Source organism: Arachis stenosperma, chromosome 9 (genome assembly GCF_014773155.1).
Source record: "Arachis stenosperma cultivar V10309 chromosome 9, arast.V10309.gnm1.PFL2, whole genome shotgun sequence".
NCBI classification, from domain to species: Eukaryota; Viridiplantae; Streptophyta; class Magnoliopsida; order Fabales; family Fabaceae; genus Arachis; species Arachis stenosperma.
This window is the reverse complement of record NC_080385.1, coordinates 2826805-2853637: the sequence shown is the minus strand read 5'-3', so window position 1 is coordinate 2853637 and position 26833 is coordinate 2826805. Positions and strand designations below refer to the sequence as shown.

General features: G+C 33.3%; 3 protein-coding genes across 3 annotated transcripts; all 3 read right to left on the bottom strand.

The window, feature by feature from the left end:
• Positions 1–917: 917 nt before the first annotated feature.
• On the bottom strand, positions 918–4181 carry LOC130948030 (putative disease resistance protein RGA1). The gene has a single exon (XM_057876741.1). The coding sequence runs from the start codon at positions 4049–4051 to the stop codon at positions 1073–1075; it is 2979 nt and encodes a 992-aa protein (XP_057732724.1). The 5' UTR covers positions 4052–4181; the 3' UTR covers positions 918–1072.
• Positions 4182–8862: 4681 nt separating this feature from the next.
• On the bottom strand, positions 8863–12138 carry LOC130951906 (putative disease resistance protein RGA1). Its single transcript, XM_057880653.1, has 2 exons — positions 10267–12138; positions 8863–10164 (listed from the first exon to the last, which is right to left on the bottom strand). Exons 1-2 carry the CDS (start codon positions 11979–11981, stop codon positions 8946–8948), a joined length of 2934 nt encoding a protein of 977 aa, XP_057736636.1. The 5' UTR covers positions 11982–12138; the 3' UTR covers positions 8863–8945.
• A 9262-nt stretch (positions 12139–21400) lies between these two features.
• LOC130947931 (putative disease resistance protein RGA1) lies at positions 21401–24999 on the bottom strand. The gene is made up of 2 exons (XM_057876645.1): positions 21755–24999; positions 21401–21568 (listed from the first exon to the last, which is right to left on the bottom strand). Exons 1-2 carry the CDS (start codon positions 24796–24798, stop codon positions 21502–21504), a joined length of 3111 nt encoding a protein of 1036 aa, XP_057732628.1. The 5' UTR covers positions 24799–24999; the 3' UTR covers positions 21401–21501.
• Positions 25000–26833: the final 1834 nt, after the last annotated feature.

Genomic DNA, 26833 nt, shown 5'->3' with positions numbered 1-26833 from the left:
GAGTAATGAGTGATTATTGCAAGTGATATTTGAGTGTATTTATATAGAGTTTCCTAACTCTGATCTCTTCACAAACACACTAAATTGATGAATGATCATAAGAAATAAAAATTGAAAGAAGGAAGTTTGAGCTTTAGAGAGCATGTCTCTACTCTCATATCTTTAAAATTATTTGTTAATTGAGTGCACAATTGATCTTTAATCCTTCGACAAAAAATTGGAAAGTAAATATTCTTAATGATACCTTAGCATGTAATATGTCTAAGTTTTTTATAGATAAAATATGTGCGTGTGAAATAAATGTATTGTATATTTTATTTGAATATGAAGTATCATATTTAAATTTAAATTAAATACTAAATATTAGTCCTTGCATCTCTACTAGTATTATAGAGCTACCGATGGCTTGAATTTCTTTGTTTGGTAGGATAAGAAAAATTAATTAAAATATTCCTAGCTCGTTGAAATTCCAGATTTAAAAGAAGTGATTCTCTTGTATTATTAATAAATCATAATGTCAATTTGCATAAAGAAAAAGGGACAACTCATCAGCTGTAGCTTCAATGGACAGAATAAAAAATAAAAGAAATGATGAAATTGAAGAGAACATTTATATATTGCATTGCGGTGATTTAGATTTAATAAATTGATGATAATCTTCGAATTTCCAAGGCTACACTTGTAATTCCAAATCATTATTTCTGAAGTCTTCCATAGAAAAACAAATTAGCATAAGATCAATGAAAGACACAAATTCAATTTCTATGATTTGATCATTTATTTTGACCAAAATAATAGATACTGATTTTTTGTGCCGTAAGGAAAATAGAGGTGCTAATGGCTAAAAGATAAATGAATATATAAGTTGAAATTGGATAAAAGGCCATCATAAAATTTAAAATCTAGTGCCATATAAAAATTTAAAAGAGCAGTAGAAATGAAGATAAAATAGAATACAATTATACAAGATATTGAAACCATGATTATCCAAACACACAACAAAATAAAAAGCAAAGAAAATAATGAATAAGCAGTGTATAAAGACTAAGAATACAATAAGTACATACAATGATTACCAGATCAATAGATTGGGAACATGTGCTATCTTGTGCCAATCCTCCCCTCTTCCTGGCTCATACCGCTCTTTAAACATTGGGCAGCGAGCAATAGCGAAATATTGAAGTGAAGATAAGCCTTCCCAACCCTGTTCTGGTAAACACTCCAGCTTACCACAGTCTTCGATGTATAGATGAGACAAAGCAGTGAGTTTTGTGATGTCAGATGGCAGTTCCTTCAATTCTCTAAAATATGTTATCTCGAGAGTTGCAAGAGAGGTCATGTTACTCATCATTCCTTCAGGGAAGCACGACACTTCATAACTATCAAAAAGATAAAGTTCATTAAGACCGTTGAGATTAGAGATTGACTTCAGTTGCTCATTGCTACAATCCCAAACAGTGAGTTTTTTAACATGTGGAAGGCACGGCAATTGCAGTTTAGGACAATCAGAGACATCGAGGATAGAAAGAGAGGGGAACATGTGTGTTGTTTCCCGTTTCATCAACCGCTCCACGTTTCGCAATCTCACCACATGCAATTCCTCCAAAGATGGGAATGGCATTGCTTCAACACCATCATAACTTTCATCTTCCTCAATGTACTGCACATCATCCATCCAACTTACAAAAAGCTTCTTCAGAAATGGAAGTTTTCCCACTGGAGGAAGATGCCCGCACTTTTCACAACGGACAAGTTGAAGAGAAACTAAATTGTAGGTAGCAGAATTGTTTTCCATCCAAGTTGGCCATTGTAATCCCTCATAGTCTTGTATTGTCAACAGCTTGAGTGTGGAGTGAGGTTGAAGCGCTTCAAGTACTTCTTCTGCTCCCACTACCGACTTCCTCTTACCACTTTTGCTCCATGACAATATCAATTCTCGAAGGTCTTGTTTACCCTTCAAGTTGGCATTTTCATCTTCGGATATACTCCCAACATTTCCTAGGCCTGAGATGCTTAGCTTTCCTCCTAAATTCAAATCACGTAGCTCTGCCAAACTATGCCCTTTCTCTGATCTCACAATGTATATACTTAGTGTTCTCAGATCACATAATTTGTGAGCCTCAGGAAACATACCAGTTAGAGAACAACAATCATCAATGACAAGATGCCGGAGATTTTGCATCCTCGTCAGGTGTTTTGGTAGACGGCGAAGATGTTTCAACCGTATTAGTTTCAAGATTTCCAATCTACGCAAATTGCAAATACTAGCAGGCAAGCTCTTCATATGCAAACCTCGAAGTTCCAAATACCTCAAGCAACTTAAACTCCCCAAAGATGGTATCTTCCTATCATTTATGCACAAAACTCGAAGAGAATGATTTTTTGGAATCAATCTAGAACTGAAGCGAAATTCATGTGAATTCAGCTGATAAAAGGTCCGCAAGGATTCAGCTTTTTCAAAGGCTCTCTTCTTGGATTGGATTTTATAAATGCCGTGAAAAAGAATATGATGGGGGTTTCTTGAAGAATCATTAAGGTTTAGTTTCTCCAAGCATATACACTCTTGCTCTGAAATTGATTGAGCAAGATCATGGACTAAATCATGCATCTTGCAATAAATCTTGCCAGAAAAGTCATTAGCCCTGACATCTTGGAAGAATGACTTTTGGTATAATTCATTCCAAACCATGTTGCCAACCTCCTCTACCTCCAAGTTTGGCCGGGATGAAATAAATCCATTAGCCATCCAAAGATAAATCAATTCTCGCTTCTCGATTTCCATATCTTTGGGAAATATGGCACAGAAAGCAAAACACTGCTTTAGAGTTGGCGTTAAACAAGAGTAGCTTAATCTCAAGACACGCATAATATCATTCTCTTCTGGTAAACTCCAAACCTCACTATTCTGAACTTCAAGCCATTCTTTTTCCGTGCTTCTGGATTGCATCACACCACCTAATGCCAGTGCTGCAAGAGGTGATCCTCCACATTTCTTGACGATCTTCTTGCCTATTGCTACAAGCTCTGCACGCTCTTCTTTGTCAGCTCCAAATGCGCGGAGTTTAAACAACGACCAACAATCATCATCAGATAGACGGTCCAAATGATGAGGTTGGCATGTTCCCATAATTGTTGCAACATGGTTATCGCGAGTGGATACTAAAATGGAGGAGCCTTTAGATCCACAAGACAATATAGATCTTAACTCATCCCATTTGTCTTGGGTTAATCCCAGTTCCATTTCTTGGCTTCTTTTCCACACATCATCTAAAACCAGTAAATACTTTTTACTTTGTAGCAATTCTTTCACTTTTTTCTCCATTGCATCTAAATCCATGCGCTCATACTTATCCACTTCCATGGCTTTTAGAATGGAACGCAAAATAGTGCCCCTAGTAAAATTCTCAGAAACACACACCCAAATCTTCAAATCAAAATGGTTACCTACTTGCTGATCGTTGTAGACCATCTGAACAAGTGTTGTTTTCCCAAGACCACCTAATCCAACAATGGGATAGACGGAAAGGGACTCAGAGCTTTGTGATGAGCTAAGAAGAAACTCCACAACTTGCTTTTTATCTTCATCTCGTCCGTCCACTTGAGGAACGGCGATAGTTGAGCTTGTTTGGCGCCATTCAACTACTTCACTTGACCTTTTCCTCACAACTGGTCTAAGATCAAAGTTGCTCCTACGTTGAGCAATTCGATCCAACCTCACTATCATCTTATTCAACTTCTTCCCAAGCTCACGCCGATGAATCATGTTCTTTGGATTCAAAGATGATAAGCACCCAGTCTGAGAGGATTGAGTAGACAACTGATCAAGGATATCATCCATCACGTACATTGCACGTTTAAGCTGCTGCAGCCACACCTTGAGAGGACGATTTGACCATTGTTTCTCCTCAGCATCATCAAGAACAGCTTTGATCAATTCTAAAGTGAGTGTTAGCTCTTCAGCCTTTTCCCTGATTCCAGAAAAGGCTGCAAATTCACTCTGGACCAAAGGGCTCAAGTTCTTCAGCACAATTTGAAGCAAGGTCTCAGCCATTTTCAGAAATGCAACAAATGAAGGAAAATAAAAGAAAGAAAGAAAGAATGAAAGGAAGACAACAATGAGAGATTGGTTTTGCTTTGATGAGTGCAGATGGCTCTAGGAAACAAATGATGAATAGTGAATAGCAAAACGTTGTTGGTGTTGGAAGTAAACTCCAAGTAAAGTCAGTGAACCATCTTTTAATTTTTACCATTTATTTTCACAATACTTGCCTGCAATCATTGTCCAGACAAAATAAAGAAATTATTGTCCTTGTGTTATTACTCTAGGCTAATTTTTTTGGTTATAGAAGTAAAAGTAATGATATATATTAACATTGTAATTTTTTTGTGTTTTTTTAAATTGTAGAAAGTGGACAAATCGGAGAGTACGATTTGCACAAATCGGAGAGTACGATTTTTGTACCTCAAATTTTTTAATATTTTTTAACACAAATCGGACGATCCGATTTGTGTACCTCTGGAAATCGGACGGTCCAATTTCTGTACTTCTAATAAATCGGACGGTTGATTTCTACTTCTTTAATTAAACGATTCCATATTTGAGAATAACACCCCAACAATCCACATTTTAGAGAAACACCGTTACCACTCCAACATTAAAAATAAAAAGTTCGTTACTTTAATTTGTCTCAAACCAATAATTTTCAGTTTGTTGATATCTTTTTCTTTTAGCCATATGAACATTTCAATTATTAAGTATTAGTTGCTACTTGCAATTCAGTAATCCTCGTCAGGTTTTGTTGGATACGATTAACTAAAAATCGATAAAATTGAACTTTATATGCTGAATTAGAAATCAATTTTTAGTTGCATTTTATATTAATACCTATGTAAGAAATGCAGAATTAGATAACGTTAATTTATATATAACTAATTTTAGATCAGGTAAAGATTATTATATAGACAGATAAATAGAACAATTGAGTGATTGAAATTTTCATTTTAAGAACTTCAAACTGTGTTAGAAAATCAAATGCAACCTATCCTTCGTAGCTTATATATCAGTAAGACAGTAACCATGATCAACATTCTTATGTTGTGAACTCTTTGACATGCAATACATATAGTAAAAATTGGATTAGAAAATTGATACACAAATCTAGTTGACGCAAATTGCATTATTAAAAAAAAAATTGCATTGTAACAAAACCCACTAAGAAATATATGAAAATTATTAGCATATTAAGAGGTGGGGAGAGGAGATGTTTGAGCTTGATAAACCTTCACTTAAACAAGGAATAATTATTCCCATAAGACTACATCAAAATTCGCAAATGGCCAAATGCAAAATGTAATTCCATCAAGTTACCAACGTTACTCTGTAATACTGTGAAAAATTTCTGTCGAAGCAAAGTTGTTTAAGATAATATGATTTTCTTTTCTTTTTGTTGACCTGTTTTGTTAAAAACTAAAATGAGTAAATTCTCAATTTTTTTTTTTAAATTTTACCGCATAGGTTTGTTCTTCACTAACTAAAATAATTGGCTGCAAAAGCAAATAAAATGCAGTCGGTGTTAAAAGAAAACTCCAAGAAAAATTAGTGGACCATCTTTTCTAGTACCATTTATTCATATGCTTTATTCAATGAATACTTCCACAATACTTGCTTTGAATTATTGTCCTGGTGTCCAGTCAAAAGAAAGAAATTATTGTCTCTGTGCTTGTCTTTTTGGGTTACTTTAATTTACTGAAATCATTGTGTCTCAAATCAATGATTTTCACAGTATATTGATAACGTTTGGAGGTCCCACGCACTCTAATAGGCATAAGAACACTTCAATTATTGAACACTAGAGAATTGCAATTAAGTAACCCTCATTAGCTTTTGTTTGATATGGATTTACTAAAAATCAATAAGAATTTAACTTTTTTTAATGCTGAATTAGAATTACATTAAAAAATTGATGCACACATCTAATTGACGCAAATTGCATTACAAGAAAAGGCACTAAGAAACAAGTATATGAAAATTATTCACATATTAGGGGCGAACAAAAGTTTGAAATTGATAAAATATTCAAACAAGGAAAAGGAATAACCTTTATTATAACAAGATGTCTCAACTCTGTAAGCGAGACAACTGGATTAGTTTTTAAGGTTCTTAGTTCATGCAAACTGTAATTTGAATCAGTCATAACCTTTATTATCAAACGAGAGTCCTAAATAACATTGTTCTTGAGAAATTGAGAGATATCTTGGTTTGTAAGAAACTGAGAGTTTGGATAAGAGAATGAGAAGCAGGGGAGAAGAGAAAAAAAAGAGAGAGAATTGGATCAGAATTGGATCAGAACTGGATTGAGGAAAAAATCAGCAATTGAATTCTTAATCTTTCTTTTTATATTCATATCAGGTGAGCCTCCAGCTAAGACCAATTTGTATAACTGCCTTAACTGAACTTAACTACTACCAACTAACTAACAACTCTCTCTTAACAGTTTCTTTTCATCTCTTCTCTTTCATTGATTGCTCTTTCCTTGACTAAATACTTCAAGTGAGTGAAAATTTTGGAATACTCTAGAATTGAAATGTGGAAAGGAGTGACATCTATTTCTGTGTAAGGAGATTATAAATTTATTTTCATGTAAGCGCAGTCTTTATTACAACATTTCAACCTATATGCGGTTATGTAGTATTCTTCCTTAGTTATAGGTATCATTTTTTGTCTGTCATGTTTGTTTGGCATTGTTTGAAATTTTATAGAAGATTTCTCGTCCCTATCTGCATGTTTGTGTTTTAATTAGATAAACTATATTCCCAGGTATACACCAAAGCCTTTTCAGAGTTCTGTATTTCTATTTTCCTTCGTATAGAACTTGAATATTTTTCGAGGCTTTGTTTACTCTGATGAGTTGTAACTGTGAATTGAACTATGAAGCATCAAGAATAATATGGACAATTAGCGACGTATAATAGAAAATTTGAAATTAAAAAAATCATTGTTTTAGAAGACTTCCTTAGAAAACCAAGTAGCATAATATCAATCAAGGACACAAATTTAGCACTACCAACAGAAATGCTGGTAAGTGAAAGTTCACGAAAAGGACTACTAAAAGGGCCAGATTTAATTTCTATGATTCGATCATTTTTTTTTTCCTGCATGGCCAAAAGTCCAAAATAATAAATTCTCATTTTATATTGTCATATATATATATATGGCAAATAGATAATGGCTAAAATATTTTATTTTGATAATCATATTGTTACTTATGGGTGAATACTAGCAAAGGTATAACTTAGAACACACAAGTAAAAAATGAATAAATAACCATTTGTAAATATTTTGGTAGAGATTAGATCATCTCTACTTCTATATTACTATTAAAGGAGTTGAGACAAAAAAAAAAAAGAACTCATCTTTGGTTACATTAATTTTGTCTTTTATGCCCTTCTACTAATATTGAGAAATAACTTTACTACTATTATGCAAACTAGTGTAAAACCCGGAAAATTAGTGTAAAATCCGGGTTACATTCGGGTTAAATATTGTTCTATTACAAAAATCTATTTATATTTATCTATTGATGGTAATAGTTATTACTTTTAATTTAAAAAAATTTACATATATAAAAATTTATTGTATAGTGTGTATTCTTTGCTTATAAAAATTAAAATAATCTTGTTATTTTTTAGTCTTTATTAATAAATTTCACTTAAATATAAAAATTATTATATTTATTTATTTAAATAAATATTGTTACACAGTTACTGTTATAAATTCTAACTAAGTGACGTTTGAATTTAATAAATTGAGTATCATTATTTAAAAAGAGGTTCCTATTTTAATAAATAAATCAAATAATTATATTAATTAAAATACAAATACATGAAAAAATATTATTTGTACATTAAATATTTTTTATATTTGTATAAAAATATATTTATTATTAATTTATTTTCAAAATTTTATAGTATAGACTTTTATTTTTATAACAAATTAAATGTTTGAATTTGTTCGTCATATTTTTCTTATAATTATACGAAGAGATGTTCTTGCGGTGTTAGTAAATCATAGTAAAAAATTAGTAAACAAAATTGTTAACATTTAATTTTTTTATCATATTTTTCTTTATAATTATACGAAGAGGTATTTTTTGTTGTGTTAGTAAATCATAGTTAAAAATTAACAAATAAAATTGTTAACATTTAATTTGTTTAGTATTACAAAAGCTATAATAGCATATTAAAATAATTATAATTATAAGGATCTTAAAATATAATTATTTATAAAATATTACAAAATAATAAAAAAATATAAATAGTAAAAGAATAAGAGTGTTTTTTTTTCATAAATTTGTTTTAAAAATGAATTAAATATTCTAATAATTTAATAGAATTATTTCTAAGTAGATAGACTCCTATTTATTTGTTGGTGTAAATATTTTTTATAAACAGATCACAAATTTCTGAAATAAAGTAATAATGGTAGAATTTTATATATGCTATATAACTAGGTTAAATAATATGGAATTTGAATATTTTATAACTTAAAATTTATTATGATAATATTTATGATATTTTTAATGTAGATATTTATTATATTTAATTCATATTTTATATTTCTACTGAATAATAATATGTAATAACTTAATTAGTTATGAGAGTTATGGTTTTAATTTTTATTTTTTTAAAAAATTATTAAAAGTTGATTGGTTAATTTTTAAATTTTATCAAATAATTAAAATTGATAACGTGGCATTGTTAAAAAAGGAAACATGGTTTAAACTTATTGTATCAAAAATTGGTATTAATTTTTATATAATAATAATATAAATAGATTGGTTCTGTAATTTGAAAGAACACTACAAATGAAGATAAAATACAATACAAATTAAAAACCATGATTATGCAAATACACAACAATAAAAAAAAAATCAATAAGCAGTGTATCAGCTGAAAACGATGAAAAACTTTACATGGGGAACATGTGCTATCTTGTGCCAATCCTCCCCTGTTCCTTTCTCACACCGCTTTTTCAACACTGGGCAGTTTCCAATAGTCAAAGATTGAAGTGAAGTTAAGTGGCGAACACCATCAGGCAAGGATCCCAAACTCTTACAGTTATCAATGGACAGTTTTCGAAGTGAAGATAAGCCTTCCCAACCATGCTCTGGTAAACACTCCAGCTTACCACATCTTTCTATGCTTAGATCAAACAAAGTAGTGAGTTTTGTGATGTCAGATGGCAGTTCCTTCAATTCACTGAAAGAATTTATCTGGAGAGTTGCAAGAGAGGTCATGTTGTGCAACATTCTTTCCGGAAAGCACGATACTTGGACACTATAATAAAGATATAGTCCATAAAGACCGTTGAGATTAGAGATTGACTTCAGTTGCTCATCGCTACATCCCCTAACACTAAGAATTCTAACACGTGGAAGGCACGGCAATTGCAGTTTAGGGCAATCGCAGACTATTAAGGTAGAAAGAGAGGGGAACATGTGTGTTGTTTCCCGTTTCATCAACCGCTCCACGTTTGACAATCTCTCCACTTCCAATTTCTCCAAAGATGGGAATGGCATTGCTTCAACACCATCATAACTTTCATCTTCCTCAATGTACTGCACATCATCCATGCCTCTTACCACAAGCTCCTTCAGAAATGGAAGTTTTTCCACTGGAGGAAGATGCTGGCACTTTCGACATTCCTCAAGTCGAAGAGAAACTAAATTATGGGTAGCAGAATTGTTTTGCATCCAAGTTGGCCAACGTAATCCCTCATACTCTTGTATCTTCAACAGCTTGAGTGTGGAGTGAGGTTGAAGCGCTTCAAGTACTTCTTCTGCTCCCAATACGGACTTGCTCTTACCACTTTTGCGCCATGACAAAATCAATTGTCGAAGGTCTTGTTTACCCTTCAAGTTTGCATTTTTAGCTTCAGATATACTCCCAACATTTTCTAGGCCTTCGATGCATAGCTCTCCTCCCAGATTCAAATGCCGTATCTCTGCCAAACTATGCCCTTTCTCTGATTTCACAATGTATACACTTAGTGTTCTCAGATGGCGTAAGTTGTGAGCGTCAGGAAACATACCGGATAGCCCATGACAACCATCAATGACAAGATGTCGGAGATTTTGCATCCTAGTCAAGCGTTTCGGTAGACGGCTAAGATTAAACAACCCTATTAGTTTCAAGATTTCCAATCTACGCAAATTGCAAATACTAGCAGGCAAGCTCTTTATATCCAAATAACAAAGTTCCAAATACCTCAAGCAAGTTAAACTCCCAAAAGATGGCAACTTACTACCAGATATACACAAAACCCGAAGAGAATGATATTTTTCAAATCCATTTAAATACAGTTGATACAATGTTCTCAAGGATTCAACTTTCTCAAAGGGGCTCTTCTTGAATTGATTTGCATCCAAGGAGTGAAAACCAATATGATGGGGGTTTCTTGAAGAATCATTAAGGTTTTGTTTCTCCAAGCATACACACTCTTGCCCTGAAATTGATTGAGCAAGATCATGGACTAAATCATGCATCTTAAAATAAATCTCTTCAGAAAAGTAATCACTCACCCCATCTTGGAAGAATGATTTTTGGTATAATTCATTCCAAACCATGTGGCCAATCTCTTCTACCTCCAAGTTCGGCCGGGATGAAATAAATCCATTAGCCATCCAAAGATAAATCAGTTCTTGCTTCTTAATTTCTGTATCTTTGGGAAATATGGCACAGAAAGCAAAACACTGCTTTAGAGTTGGCGTTAAACAAGAGTAGCTTAACCTCAAGACAGGCATAATATCATTCTCATCTGGTAAACTCCAAACCTCACTTTTCTGAACTTCAACCCATTCTTTTTCCGTGCTTCTGGATTGCATCACACCTCCTAATGCCAGTGCTGCAAGAGGTGATCCTCCACATTTCTTGACTATCTTCTTGCCTATTGCAACAAGCTCTTCACGCTCTTCTTTGTCAGCTCCAAATGCGCGCAGTTTAAACAACAACCAACAATCATCATCGGAAAGACGGGACAAACAATGCGCTTGGCATGTTCCCATAATTGTTGCAACTTGTTTATCGCGAGTGGATACTAAAATGGATGAGCCTTTAGATCCACAAGACAATACAGAGTTTAACTTATCCCACTTGTCTTGGGTTAATCCCAATTCCATTTCTTGGCTTCTTTTCCAGACATCATCTAAAACCAATAAATACTTTTTACTTTGTAGCAATTCTTTTACTTTTACCTCCATTACTTCTATATCCATGACCTCAGACTTATCCTTTTTGGTAACTTCTAAAATGGAACGCAAAATACTCTTGATAGTGAAATTCTCAGAAACACACACCCAAATCTTCAAATCAAAGTTGTTACCTACTTCAGGATCGTTGTAAACCAGCTGAACAAGTGTTGTTTTCCCAAGACCACCTAAGCCAACAATGGGATAGACGGAAAGGAACTCCGAGCTTCGCGATGGGCTAAGAAGAAACTCCACAACTTGCTTTTTATCTTCATCTCTCCCGTACACTTGAGGAAGGGCGATAGTTGAGCTTGTTTGGCGCCATTCATCTACTGGCCTTCCCCTCAGACCTTGTCTCAGATCAAAGTTGCTCCTAGCTTGAGCAATTCCATTCAGCCTCCCTATTATCTCATTCAACTTGTGCCGAAGATGACACTGATGGATCATGTTCTTTGGATTCAAAGATGATAAGCACCCAAGTTGAGAGGATTCAGTAGGCAACTGATCAAGGATATCATCCAGCACATACATTGCATCTTTAAGCTGCTGCAGCCACACCTTGAGAGGACGATTTGACCATTGTTTCTCCTCGGCATCATCAAGAACAGCTTTGATGAGTTCTAAAGTGCGTGACATCTCTTCAGCCTTTTCCTTGATTCCAAATAAGGCTGCAAATTCAGTCTGGACAAAAGGGATCAATTTCTCCAGCACAACTCCAAGCAAGGCCTCGGCCATTTTCAGAAATGCAACAATCGAAGAAAGGGAAACAAATGAATTGTGAATAGGAACTGTCTTGTAATGCAAAATGGTTTCGGTGTTGAAAAAAACTCCAAGAAAAGTGAGTGGACCATCTTTTAATTTCTACCATTATTCTTAACAGATATTTTCACAATACTTGCCTACAATTATTGTCCTCGTGCCCAGACAAAAGAAAGAAATTATTGTCCTTGTGTTGTTACTTTAATTTGTCTCAAATCAATAATTTTCATTCACAGTATGTTGATATCTTTTTCTTTTAGCCATATGAACATTTCAATTATTGAGTATTAGAGTTGTAACTTGCAATTCAGTAATCCTCGTCAGGTTTTGTTTGATACGATTAACTAAAAATCGATAAGAATTGAACTTTTTAGGCTGAATTAGAATTGAAGTTTTTGTTGTATTTCATATTAGCACGCAGTTATGTAAGAGTGCAAAATTAGATCAAGTTAATTTATACGTAACTAATTTTGAATCAGGTAAAGATTATATATAGACAGATGAAAAGAAAACATCAAACAATGTTAGAAAAACAAATGTAGCCTGTTCTTGTAGCTTATATATCAGTAAGAGAGTAACCATGATCAACATTCTTGTGTTAGTGAGTTCTTTGACCCGCAATACATATAGTAGAAATTGCATTACGAAACTGATACATAAATCTAGTTGACCCAAATTGCATTATATCAAAAAAATTGCATTATAATAATCTATCCAAAAAGAAATAGACACTAAGAAAAATATGAAAATTATTCATTAGAGAGAAAGAAGGGGGGGTGTTTGAAATTAATAGAAACCTTCACTTAAATCAGGAATGATTACTCCCATAAGACTACATCAAAATTTGCAAATGATCAAATGCAAAATGTAATTTCATCAAGTTACGAACGTTACTCTGTAATACTGTGAGAAATTTTTGGTTAAGCAAAGTAGTTTAAGATAATATGATTTTCTTTTCTTTTCTTGATCTACTTTGTTAAAAAATAAAACGTGTAAAATTCTCGATTTTTTTTACCGCATAAGTTTGTCCGTCACTAACTAAAATAATTGGCTTGTAATGCAAATAAAATGCAGTTAGTTGAAAGAAAACTCCAAGAAAAAATAAGTGGACCATTTCTTCTACCATTTATTCACGTGCTTTTATTCAATGAGATTCTTCATTCCACAATACTTGCTTTCAATTATTGTCCTGTTGCCCAGTCATAAGAAAGAAATGATTGTTTGTTACTGAAAAATTAGTGTGTCTCAAATCAATAATTTTCACAGTGTATTGATAACGTTTGGAGGTCCCACGCACTCAAATTGGCACTAAAACAAAACATTTCAATTATTGAATACTAGAGAATTGCAATTAAGTAATGTTCATGAGCTTTTGTTTGATACGGATTAACTATAACTCAATATGAATTGAAATTCTGAACTAGAATTGAATTTTAGTTCCAATTTATATTAATACTGGAGTTATGTAAGAAGTGCAAAATTAGGTTGGTTTGTAAGAAACTGAGAATTTGGATAAGAGAAGAGAGAGAGAGAGAGAGAATTGGATCAGATCTGGAATACTGTAAACTTGAAATGTGAAAAGGAGTGACATCTATTTCTGTGTAAGGAGATTATAAATTTATTTTCGTGTAAGTGCAGTCTTTATTACAACATTTCAACCTATATGCAGTTATGCAGTATTCTTCCTTAGTTATAGGTATCATTTTATGTCTGTCATGTTTTTTTTGGCATTGTTTGAAATTTTATAGAAGATTTCTCGTCCCTATCTGCATGTTTGTGTTTTAATTAGATAAACTATATTCCCAAGGTATACACCAAAGCCTTTTCAGAGTTCTATACTTCTATTTTCCTTCGTATAGAACTTGAATATTTTTGGAGGCTTTGTTTACTCTGATGAGTTCTAACTGTGAATTGAACTATGAAGCATCAAGAATAATATGGACAATTAACAACGTATAGAAAATTTGTAAACATATTGCTACTTACATGTGAATATTAGCAAAAGTATAACTTAGAACACACAAGTAAAAAATGAATAAATAATCATTTGTAAACATTTTGGTAGAGATTAGATCATCTCTACTTCTATATTACAAATAGAGGAGTTGAGACAGAATAAAAAGAACCCATCTTTGGTCACATTGATTTTGTCCTTTATGTCCTTCCACTAATATTGAAAAATAACTTGACTACTATTATGCAAATACACAAAGTCCGCTTAAGTTATCAATCTTGGCGAAGTTAACAACTCCACTATGGTAAAAGTAGCCATAAATCTACGTTTGTTGGCCAAGCCAAGGATGCACCTCTTAATCTCAAAGAACCTAGAGAAAAATAAGCACACAGCTTATTTCATATTCAAAAATAAACTTCAACTCTATTCATAAATAAAAGGTACATGAGTTATTTATATTAGAAGAGAAGGAAAAGTCTTCATAACTTAAACGATGTGTGATTAAAACATAACACAAAGTTCACTATCCTAAACAATATGAGACTTGTATTTCTTTATTACGGTTAACTAATATAATTAACCTACTAACTCTACTTGCTCCTGCCGTCACTAAAAGCACAAATATACATGGAGAACATATGCTATATTAGAAATAGTCTTTATATCTAGATCACAAAGTCTTAAATACCTCAAGTGGGATAAAACTTCGAAGATTTTGTGCATAAAACTCGACGAAAGAAAGGCAAAGATTAGAGATTGATTTTGCTTTGACCAGCGAGGATGGCTGTAGAAAAGAAATTATTTGTAATACAAAGTGCAGTCAGTGCTAAAAGAAAACTCCAACAAAATATATATTTAATATTATTGAAAATTTTAAAATCTTACCTTTCAAATAAAATCTCATTTTACTATTTTTAAAAAGTACTCTTAAATAGTATGTTAGCAAAATCCTTTTTTTTTACTATGCAGACTAATAAATATTAAAAAGACAAATCTTCATGGATATATTAAAGGAGCAAGCGGGACAAATTCATCGTTATAACCTTTCATAGCTATTAGGTTGTGGTTGTTGAACATAACAAATTGAGTTAAACCCTAAAATGGTTTTTGAGATTGACGGTTTACACTAAAATCGTTCATGAGATTCCAATTGCACCAATTATATTCGTGAGATTGAAAAAAATGCACCATATTAGTCCCTGACCTATTTTTCATTAACGACGTGATGACATGGCATGATAACATGGATTGTAAGTGACACGTGTCACTTCATTATTTGGCCATGTGTAATGATATGATGATGTGGTGACCAGTGACATGTGGCATGCTGACGTGGATGGTTGTGCCACGTGTCACAATGTTATTTGGCCACGTGTTCGGTTGTGCCACGTATCGCAACAGTATTCGTCCACGTGTCATCCATTATGCCATCGTTATATATGCACCAAATTAGTCCCTCACTTTGGATTAAGTGACTCATTTTAGTCCCTGAAATTGAATGTCGTGTACCAAACTAGTTCCTTCACCAGTTTTTTCTCATTTTTTTCTATAAATTCAAAATTCTCAATATTTTTGAATGCATTAATTTCAATTCTATTTTTTCACATGTTCTTCAAATAAAAATGTTTTTATAAAATATTTTTTCTCTTGCGAATACCTTAATCGCTGACTTGGAGTTGACGTGAAGGCTTTCCAAACACCTTCACTACCATCTCCGACCCCTTTCAATACTTTTATAAAATATTTTTTTTCTTGCGGATACCTCTAATAGCCGCCGTCTTGGAGTTGACGTGAACGCATTTCAAGTTTCCCTCATTACCATCTCCGACCTCTTTCGTCTAGACTGCAGAGGTCAAAGGTGGTAGTGAGGGTGCTTGAAGTTCCTTCAATCTAGCTCATTTATACATAACGAAAACGTGTATTTCATAAGAAAAAATATTTATTTTAATTATTAATTTCTTGTTAAAAACACATGTTTTTTTATGAAAAAAAATGTGTCTAATCAATCATATAATTATTTATTTATAATAACATACTTATATATTACTAAATTTACCAATGTTAAATTATTAAAAAAATTATATAATTAAAACTAAAATTTTAAAATTTTTTATAAAAGCACTTGTATTTAAACTATATATGAAAAAATAGAATTGAAATTAGTGTATCCAAGATATTAAAATTTTAAATTTAAAAAAAATGATAAAAAATTTGTGAAAGGACTAGTTTGGTGCACGACATTCAGTTTGACAGACTAAAATGAGTCACTTAATGAAAAGTGAGAGACTAATTTGGTGCATATACAACGATGGCATAATGGATGACACGTGGACGAATATTGTTATGACACGTGGCCAAATAACATTGTGACACGTGGCACAACCATCCACATCAGCATGCCACATGTCACTGGGCACCACATCATCATATCATTACACGTGGCCAAATCATGAAGTGACACGTGTCACATACAGTCCACGTCATCATGCTATGTCATCAAGTCGTTAATGAAAAATAGGTCAGAGACTAATATGGTACATTTTTTTCAATCTCAGGGATGTAATTAGTGCAATTAAAATATCAGAAACGATTTTAATACAAAATACCAATTTCAGGGACCATTTTAGGGTTTAACTCTAACAAATTGCATAGCTTCGTTAATTAACCTTTCATAGATACTAATTGATACATACTTTCATAACCTTTCATAAATGTTAAATTTTATAATTCTTTCGTTCTTAAATGACTCTATTTAAATAAAGTGGGACACTGAAAATTGTTTGCATAATGTTTTCACCGAACATTTCTTAGAGCATCTCCAATGTTAATTTTAATTTCATTTCACTTTAGATTATATAAGTATATTTGTAAAATTATATATCATAAATAGTAATTTAAAAGTAAAAGTGAAATTTATTTTTCTAATATTTAGTATTAGTTCAATTAAAATTTTATGTATATAATCATTTCCAAGTTCTATATTGTTACAGCCCAAAATGAACCATGACCTGCGCTCAGAAAAATAATCTTATAGCAAGCCTAATATACTCAAATATAAATTGAATAAGAAAGTTACAAATATTTTACAAATTCTAAAATAAATAGCTATACATTTTTAACAAAAATTAAAATAATTAAGAATGGTTGGACCCTGCCTGTGTTATATGGAGAATATATACATCTAAGAACTCGTCAACGAATAAGTACTCATTGCAGATCGTTACATCTTGAATAGAGAGTCTGACATAGACAAGTAATTGTTCCTGAAAAATATTTTAAGAAAAAACGGGGTGAGTTTTGCAACTCAGTGATTAGACAATACATCTATAATCGACATAAAACCATATAAATATCAGATTAAAATAATTTTAATTAGAAAATAATAGTTGATAATAATAAGTGAATCAATAAGGGAGTTCTCATACAGAAATCAAATCAAAAGTCCACACTTGGGCGGCTCCACCTCAATGGGTAGCCCTTTCCTCTCGTGTGTCCTAACAGAATAACAGATCTAACGTGTGGCCTACACGTTAGGCTAGCAACACCCCTGCTAGCTGGGGTCTGAGTTAGATGCATCTAAGTTAACGTCATAACCACCGTTAACTACGGTTTTCTAATACGAGCCTCCCAAACCAATTCAAAACATATAATTTTAAATACAACAAATATTTGATCTTTCAAATATATAAGGTATCGAATCAAATCAAAATATATATTATACTTTCTCATCAGAATCCTTTCCAATCATACTTTTTCAATCATAACACATTTCAAATATATTTCACAATCTTTAAACTAAGTGAATACCAACAAATACTTTAATGCTTCAAAAACAGATATTCAAGTAAATTCAAACATTTTAGAATAATGCAAAACTCATAAAAAATATATATGGTCTCATGTATAGTTCCAAAAGTATAAACTTCTAAAAATGAATTATTCAATTTTAATAAAACAATTATTCTAATCAATTTAAAACCGTTCTAGACAAATGTAGTGAGTATACTTCAAAGATCATAATAGATATATGTCAAAATAATTATAGATGCACAATCAAACAATTATAAATGTAAAGCCTACTCACAACTTGGTCCCAAGGGACCGAAGATACCGAATCCGGAGTGTCAAAATTGGAGGATTGACGTAGAATGGAATGAATGAGCGCAGAATTTGGATTAGCGCAACAACAAGGTGGACTCGAACGGTGACCGATGACGAAACAGCCCTCTATTCACGATGGCTCCTCTCACACGTTCTGTTTCTCTCTTTTCGAGCTCTCTCTTCTCTCTCACAATGGCGATAGCAACTTGGCATGGCGGCGGTTGAAGCTCAGCAGCGACGGAGACAAGGCGCAGCGGCTGTCATTTCTCGTCTCGTCTCTCGCGCTCGTCCCCTCTCTCGGACGCATCTCTCGGTTCTGGCCTCTGATGGCGATGCGACGGCAGCGAGCTGGACGTGGGCTGGCGGCGACGTGACGGGACACGAATGGCGAGCTCCAGGCTAGTAGTGACGAGACGTGGCTCTCTCTCTCTCCTCGCGTGGAGGCTTGGTGTGGACAGCTCCCTCCTTTCTCCTCCCTTCGCTTCTCACGGTCTCCCATATTCCCTCTTTCCCTTTTCTTTCTTTCTTTTTCCGTGGAGTCTAGGTGTGTGTGCTGTGGGGAAGAGAGTCTGAGGTGAGTGAGGATGTGCGGCGGTGGGAGGTGAGTAAAAGAGTGTGGCTAGGATTAGAGAAAGAAAAAAATAAAATCTAGAAGTGGGTCCCACCAGCTTATCTATTTATTTATTTTTTTCAGGCTATTACATTTATAATATAACCTATTGAAACATAAAATATTTTGATATTATGTAAGGGTGTTGATGACGATTCAAGTGGTTGGAGATGAGAGGTGTGAAGAAGTTTGGTATTGAGAAGAAACTCAATATTTGAATTGTATTACCTTTAAATGAGTATGGAAAGATTATACCATTTGAATTATAGGTCATAAGCCACAAAAAAAGAAGTTACTTCTCAAATAAATAAGCACTTATATTCAATTAAATAAAAGGAATATATTATATATTTAAGTTATTCTCATTCAATTTATTTTTAACTCTGGTATCTTCACAAACACACACTAAATTGAAGAATGATAATAATAAATTAAAACTAGAATGAGATCCGCGCGATGTGTGGGATAGTAAATTAATGATAGTATATAATAAATATTAAAAATTGTTATGTTTTATAGAAATAAATTAAATATGTGTAAATTGAAGTTAAATTTAAAAAATGTTTTATTTTAAATAATTTGTAGTATAAAAGATTTGGATGTTGGAGTTATACAAAGTAACATTTTTATTTGGTGGTTTGATTTTTACATTTGTTTTAGTTAATGGATTTAGTCATCTTATGTGGCCCTCGTCCTCATTTTTTTGTTGGTTGTTAGAGTTGCTACTTTTTTCTTTTTGTCGTAGGTTCTTGTGAATACATGTTTTATGAATTGTTGAGTTTGATGGAGTTTCTATTGTGTTATTTGGTTCCATCTTTGTATGTACGTTCTTCTTCCGAATATGTGCTTTGAATTTGTATGATTTTCTTTCTCTTTAATCTCTTGATGGGGTGATGCTTCAATGTCATTATTTTTCTGAAATATCATTAGATTTGAAGCAGTTGTGCCCAATAAGTTTTTTGCGTCGCCATCAAATAGTACAAAAGTTGTTATAACACTTTGATCTGAAACCTTTAATTGAATTATGAACTTAAAATAAATATTGGGTCAGCAACTAATAATTTGATAGATGAGATTATGAAAAGTATATAGAGTTACCTTATTGTTGGATATTATGGTGTTTGATTACATGTGCCACAAATGTAGTTGTTTCTTTTTTTTATATGCTTTCTTCTGACACTTTTTACATTTAACATAGTTCCATCCTAATTTGTCATCAATTTCGTTCAATTTATGTTATCATTAGGTATATGATATTTGAGTAAGTATGAATGTATGATGCATGTTGTGATTTTTTTTGTCCTACCTGATCATCAGATTCTCATTGCATGGCCATTAGATCTTGGATAGTTATTCGATTTATAATTGTTCTGCTCTGAAAGAATGATGCTCTATTGAGTAAGTTTGAAATGTGTAATTCGAAAATAAAATTTTTGTGCTAAATTTGATGTTATGTGAAGGAATAGTGATAAGAGATTTATATATGTAGTTTAAATGGTATAGAATTTAAATACTTATAACGTAAAATTTATTATGATTAATAATATTATTATGACATTTGTAATATGGATATTTATTACTTTTAGTGAGTTATTTATAAAAATTAATAAATTAATTGTTGCGGTTATAAATTTATTGTATTGTTTATAATGGTAAGATATAATAAATATAGGAATATTAATTCAATGTATTTGTAGGTTACAAATTTATTGGATTCTATTTTTTAGTTTTTTATTTGTATATTTTATTTTTTTGCTGATTTAAAAATAATAATTGATTTGACAAGAATTGAGTGGTTGATTCTAAAGTTATGTAAAGTAAGCAATATTACTGACATAACATTACTAAGAGAAAAGAAATATTTTAAAAGTAATGTAGTACATGCTTATGTATCTACTTTTATATATTAAGAATAGATCGAAAGAATAAAGTTTGAGCTTTACTGCTTTAGAAATCATGGCTATTCTCATGTTCTTTAAAATTATTTGTTAACCGAATGCACAATTAGAAAGTAAATATTCTTAATGATACGTTAGCATATAATATGTATAAGTTTTTTATATATAAAATATGTGCGTGAAATAAATTTATTGTATATTTTATTTGAATATGAAGTATCGAATTTAAATTAAATACTAAATAGTAATCCTCCCATCTCTAATACTATTATAGAGCTACCGATAGATGGCTTGAAGTTCTTTGTTTGGTAGGATAAGAAAATTTAATCAAAATATCTCTAACTTGTTGAAATTCCAGATTTAAAAGAAGTGATTCTCTTGTATTATTAATAAATCATAATGTTAATATACATAAAGAAAAAGGGACAACTCACTGAACTCAGTTGTGGCTTCAATGAACAGAATTAAAAAAAAAAAGAAATTATAAAATTGAATAGAACATTTATATATTGCACTGTTGTGAATGACTTGTAATTCCATTTGTACATACATACTAAGAATGACTTGACTTGTTAGTTGTTACTGACTTAATTATAGTAGGAATTGAACTATATAAACATCAAGAATAATATGGACAATTTGCGATTTATAATAATTGAAAATTTGAAATTAAAAAATCATTATTTTTGAAGTCTTCCATAGAAAAACAAATTAGCATAAGATCAATCAAGGACACAAATTAAAAACTACTAAAGGGGCCAATTTCAATTTCTATAATTTGATAATTTATTTTGGCAAAGATAATAGATACTAATTTTTGTGGCTAATGGCTAAAAGATAAATGAATATATAAGTTGAAACTTGAAATTGGATAAAAGGCCATCATCAAATTTAAAATCTACTGCCATATGAAAAATTAAAATCCTGCGTATTTTAAACTAATAACTTAAAAATTCCAACGGAGAACTTGCAGCGAGTTTGATCACATCCTTTCCATATCCTGAAAATTGAAAAGTAAATACAAGATTTTTTTTGGATTCTGTAATTCGAAAGAGCAGTACAAATGAAGATAAAACACAATACAACATATTGAAACCATGATTATGCAAATACACAACAAAATGAAAGAAAATAATGAATAAGCAATGTATAGACTAAGAATAAAATAAATACATACAAATATTACCAGATATCTAAATCAGGAACATGTGCTATCTTGTGCCAATCCTCCCCTGTTCCTTGCTTACACCGCTCTTTCAACATTGGGCAGTCACCAATACCCAAATATTCAAGTGAAGTTAAGTGCCGGACACCATCAGGCAAGGATCCCAAACTCTTACAGTTATCAATTAACAGTTTTCGAAGTGAAGATAAGCCTTCCCAACCCTGTTCTGGTAAATACTCCAACTTACCGCAGTTACTGATGGTTAGATGAGACAAAGCAGTGAGTTTTGTGATGTCAGATGGCAGTTCCTTCAATTCTCTGAACTTTGATATCTCGAGAGTTGCAAGAGAGGTCATGTTGTCCATCATTCCTTCTGGGAAGCACGACACTTGATCATTTAGATTAAGAGATAGTACATTAAGAGCGTTGAGATTAGAGATTGACTTCAGTTGCTCATTGCTACATCCCCAAACACTGAGGTCCTTAACATGTGGAAGGCACGGCAATTGAAGTTTAGGGCATTCATAGATATAGAGTTTAGAAAGAGAGGGGAACATGTGTGTTGTTTCCCGTTTCAACAACCTCTCCACGTTTGGCAAGTAGTACAGTTCCAATTTCTCCAAAGATGGGAATGGCATTGCTTCAACACCATCATAACTTTCATCTTCCTCAATGTACTGCACATCATACATGCGTCTTACCAGAAGCTTCTTCAGAAATGGAAGTTTTCCCACTGGAGGAAGATGCCCGCACATTCCATAGTCAAGTCGAAGAGAAACTAAATTGTGGGTAGCAGAATTGTTTCCCATCCAAGTTGGCCAATGTAATCCCTCATACTCATGTATCGTCAACAGCTTGAGTGTGGAGTGAGGTTGAAGCGCTTCAAGTACTTCTTCTGCTCCCAATACGGACTTGCTCTTACCACTATTGCTCCATGACAAAATCAATTCTCGAAGGTCTTGTTTACCCTTCAAGTTGGCATTTTTAGCTTCAGATATACTCCCAACATTTCCTAGGCCTGAGATCCTTAGTTTTCCTCCCAGATTCAAATGACGTATCTCTGCCAAACTATGCCCTTTCTCTGATTTCACAATGTATATACTTAGGGTTCTCAAATCACATAATTTATGAGCGTCAGGAAACATACCAGTTAGAGAAACACAATTTTCAATGACAAGATGCCGAAGATTTTGCATCCTCGTCAAGTGTTTCGGTAGATGGCTAAGATTATTCAACTGTATTAATTTCAAGATTTCCAATCTACGCAAATTGCAAATACTAGCAGGCAAGCTTTTTATATCCAAAGCACGAAGTTCCAAATACCTCAAGCAACTTAAACTCCCAAAAGATGGTATCTTTCTACCATATATGCACAAAACCCGAAGAGAATTATTTGTTTGAATCAATCTAGAACTGAAAGGAAATCCATATGAATCCAATTGATACAGTGTCCGCAAGGATTCAGCTTTCTCAACGGATCTCTTCAAGAATTGTTTTTTACCAATGCCGTGAAAAACAATATGATGGGGGTTTCTTGAAGAATCATTAAGATCTTGTTTCTCCAAGCATATACACTCTTGCTCTGAAATTGATTGAGCAAGATCATGGACTAAATCATGCATCTTGAAATAAGTCTGGCAAGAAAAATCATCACTCGTCACATCTTGGAAGAATGATTTTTGGTATAATTCATTCCAAACCATGTTGCCAACGTCCTCTACCTCCAAGTTTCGCCGTGATGAAATAAATCCATTAGCTATCCAAAGATAAATCAATTCTTGCTTCATGATTTCTGTATCTTTGGGAAATATGGCACAGAAAGCAAAACACTGCTTTAGAGTTGGCGTTAAACAAGAGTAGCTTAATCTCAAGACACGCATAATATCATTTTCTTCTGGTAAACTCCAAAGCTCACTTTTCTGAACTTCAACCCATTCTTTTTCCGTGCTTCTGGATTGCATCACACCTCCTAATGCCAGTGCTGCAAGAGGTGATCCTCCACATTTCTTCACGATCTCCTTCCCTATTGCAACAAGCTCTGCACGCTCTTCTTTTTCAGCTCCAAATGCGTGCAGTTTAAACAACAACCAACAATCTTCTTCAGATAGACCGCCCAAATGATGAGCTTGGCATGTTCCCATAATTGTTGCAACATGATTATCGCGAGTGGATACTAAAATGGAAGAGCCTTTAGATCCACAAGACAATACGGATCTTAACTTATCCCATTTGGCTTGGGTTAATCCCAATTCCATCTCTTGGCTTCTTTTCCATACATCATCTAAAACCATTAAATACTTTTTACTTTGTAGCAATTCTTTCACTTTTTTCTCCATTACATCTAAAACCTTGAGCTCATACTTCTCATTTGTGATAGCTTCTAAAATGGAACGCAAGATACTCTCCATAGTGAAATTCTCAGAAACACACACCCAAATCTTCAAATCAAAATTGTTACCTACTTCTGGATCGTTGTAGACCAGCTGAACAAGTGTTGTTTTCCCGAGACCACCAAAGCCAACAATGGGATACACAGAAAGGAACTCGGAGCTTCGTGATGGGCTAAGAAGAAACTCCACAACTCTCCCTTTATCTTCATCTCGTCCGTACACTTGAGGAACGGCGATAGTTGAGCTAGTTTGACGCCATTCAACTACTTCACTTGGCCTTTCCCTCACACCTTGTCTAAGATCAAAGTTGCTTCTTGCTTGAGCAATTCGATCCAACCTCCCTATTATCTCATTCAGCTTCTGTCCAAGCTCACGACGATGAATCACCTTCTTTGGATTCAAAGAAGTTAAGCACCCAAGTCGAGAGGATTCTGTTGGCAACTGATCAAGGATATCATCCAGCACGTACATTGCATCTTTAAGCTGCTGAAGCCACACCTTCAGAGGACGATTAGACCATTGTTTCTGCTCGGCATCGTCAAGAACAGCTTTGATGAGTTCTAAAGTGCGTGATAGCTCTTCAGCCTTTTCCTTGATTCCAAAGAAGGCTGCAAATTCACTCTGGACAAAAGGGATCAAGTTCTCCAGCACAATTCCAAGCAAGGCCTCCGCCATTTTCAGAAATGCAACAAATGAAGAAAGGAAGACAAAGATGAGAGATTGGTTTTACTTTGATGAGTGCAGATGGCTGTAGGAAAGAGTGTGCAAGTAATGGAAACTGGGGGAAACTGCCTCAACAGAGAGTTCAGTCTTTGTTGTTTGTGCAAAAGAAACGTTTTTGCGGCATTTTGACTTTTGAGTCATGTGGCACGTGATACCTTTACCAATCTACGATGTAATATTCCAGCGGAAGTAGTAAACAATTATTAAATTGTTAATTTTCCAAGACTAAACAAATATTAATTTCAAGACTAGTTGACGATGATCATTACTCAACAACAATATATCAATTGCACGTTGTTTTAGTGGAATCCAAAGTGATTTCACGGACTAAGCACCATTAAAATGACTAAGATATATATAACTCATTCACTTGTGTTAACTAATAAGGTGACTATTAATCAACCTTTTTTTATTCTGTTACAATCTATAAAATAAAAATAAAATATTAAATTTTATTTAATTTATTTAAAAAATTCCTAAAAAACCATCACAAATATAAATATGTATACAAGGAGTTATTAAAATATCCAAGGGGCCTATACTCGTTCCCCATATTCACTTCATGCTGTTTAATTGTTTTGGTTGAGGTTGAAACGTAACTAGAATTAATTAGAAAGAAGAATAAACCAGAATTAATAGTCGGAGTTCATAATGACTCCTTAATGTAATAGTAGCCAACTATATAAGAAGAATTTAATAAAATTAAAGAAAGTCTTCAAGCGGTAGACGTAGCACAAGCCTTCAAGTCTTCTTCCAAGAAAATTAACCTAACAATAATAAGAGATTTAGTGACCAGAGAGAGAGCATAGAGAAGAGAAGAATATTCAAATAGAAAAGGGATTACCACTCATTGCCTACAGTACATAGTCCTTGAGCTGAGTATTTGTTTGTCTTTGCCTCAAACTTTTGCGTATTTGATCTGCTGCCATCTGTCCCTCAATTCTAACTAACTCTGCATTTAGCTTTCTTTGTGGTTGAATTACCCCTTTTGTCCTTATTTCATTTTTTTTACTCATTACAATACTCTCCCCTTTAAAGACAACCTTGTCCTCAAAGTTGAAGTGAGGAAAATACTTCATGAACTCTTTAGCATCTTCCCATGTAGCAAGTTCTTGAGGAGTGCCTTCCCATTGCACCAACAGCTAGAGTATCTCACTCCTGCCCTGCATAATCACCATTTTGGCTAAGATCACTTGTGGCATTATTATTGGACCTTGTTCACTAGTTGTCAATGGCAGTGGAATATATTGTTGAGTATCATTCCCACGAAGCTTCTTTAATAAAGAAATGTGAAATACTGGATGTATTTTAGCACTTTCTGGCAATTGCAGCTTGTATGCAACAGGGCTGAGTTTGGTAAGAATTTTAAAGGGACCAAAGAATTTCATCCCCAATTTATGATTCTTTCGTAGCGCAACCGATTGTTGACGATATGGCTGTCATTTAACCAGCACTATGTCCCCTTCTTGTAACTCCCAGTGTCGTCTCTTTTTCATCAGCATGATCTTTCATAAATTGTTGAGCCTTGAAAATGTTAACTTTGAGCCTCTCAAGAAGCTGGTCCCGTTCTTGCAACATAGTTTGTAAGTGAGGTGCATCATTGGAATTCTTGTGGTATCGCATGAGTCTCAGGGGATCTTTGCCAAATAAAGTCCTATAAGAAGTCATCTTGATACTGCTGTAGAATGAAGTGTTATACCAATATTGAGCCCATAGAAGAAGTTTCAGCCAACCCTTTGGATTCTCATAGCAGAAGCAGCGTAAGTACATCTCTAAAGTCTTGTTAAGAACTTCACTTTGGCCATCGGTTTGGGGATGGTATGAAGAACTCATTGTGAGTGTAGTGCCTTGCAGCTTGAACAACTGCTGCCAAAAGTGACTAATGAAGACCTTGTCCCGATCTGAAACTATGGACTTGGGAAATCCATATAACTTTGCAACATTACTAATGAAGGCTTCAACAACTGTAACACTATTGAAATCTAAT

What these genes read in the sequence shown, in the direction of transcription:
- LOC130948030 (XM_057876741.1), bottom strand. Translation starts at nt 4,051, where the DNA reads ATGGCTGAGACCTTGCTTCAAATTGTGCTGAAGAACTTGAGCCCTTTG.
- LOC130947931 (XM_057876645.1), bottom strand. Translation starts at nt 24,798, where the DNA reads ATGGCGGAGGCCTTGCTTGGAATTGTGCTGGAGAACTTGATCCCTTTT. An exon ending in GTTCCTGATTTAGATATCTG is followed by an intron (nt 21,569 to 21,754) that starts GTAATATTTGTA and finishes TTCAATTTTCAG; the next exon opens with GATATGGAAAGGATGTGATC.
- LOC130951906 (XM_057880653.1), bottom strand. Translation starts at nt 11,981, where the DNA reads ATGGCCGAGGCCTTGCTTGGAGTTGTGCTGGAGAAATTGATCCCTTTT. An exon ending in GGGAGTTTAACTTGCTTGAG is followed by an intron (nt 10,165 to 10,266) that starts GTATTTGGAACT and finishes GTTTAATCTTAG; the next exon opens with CCGTCTACCGAAACGCTTGA.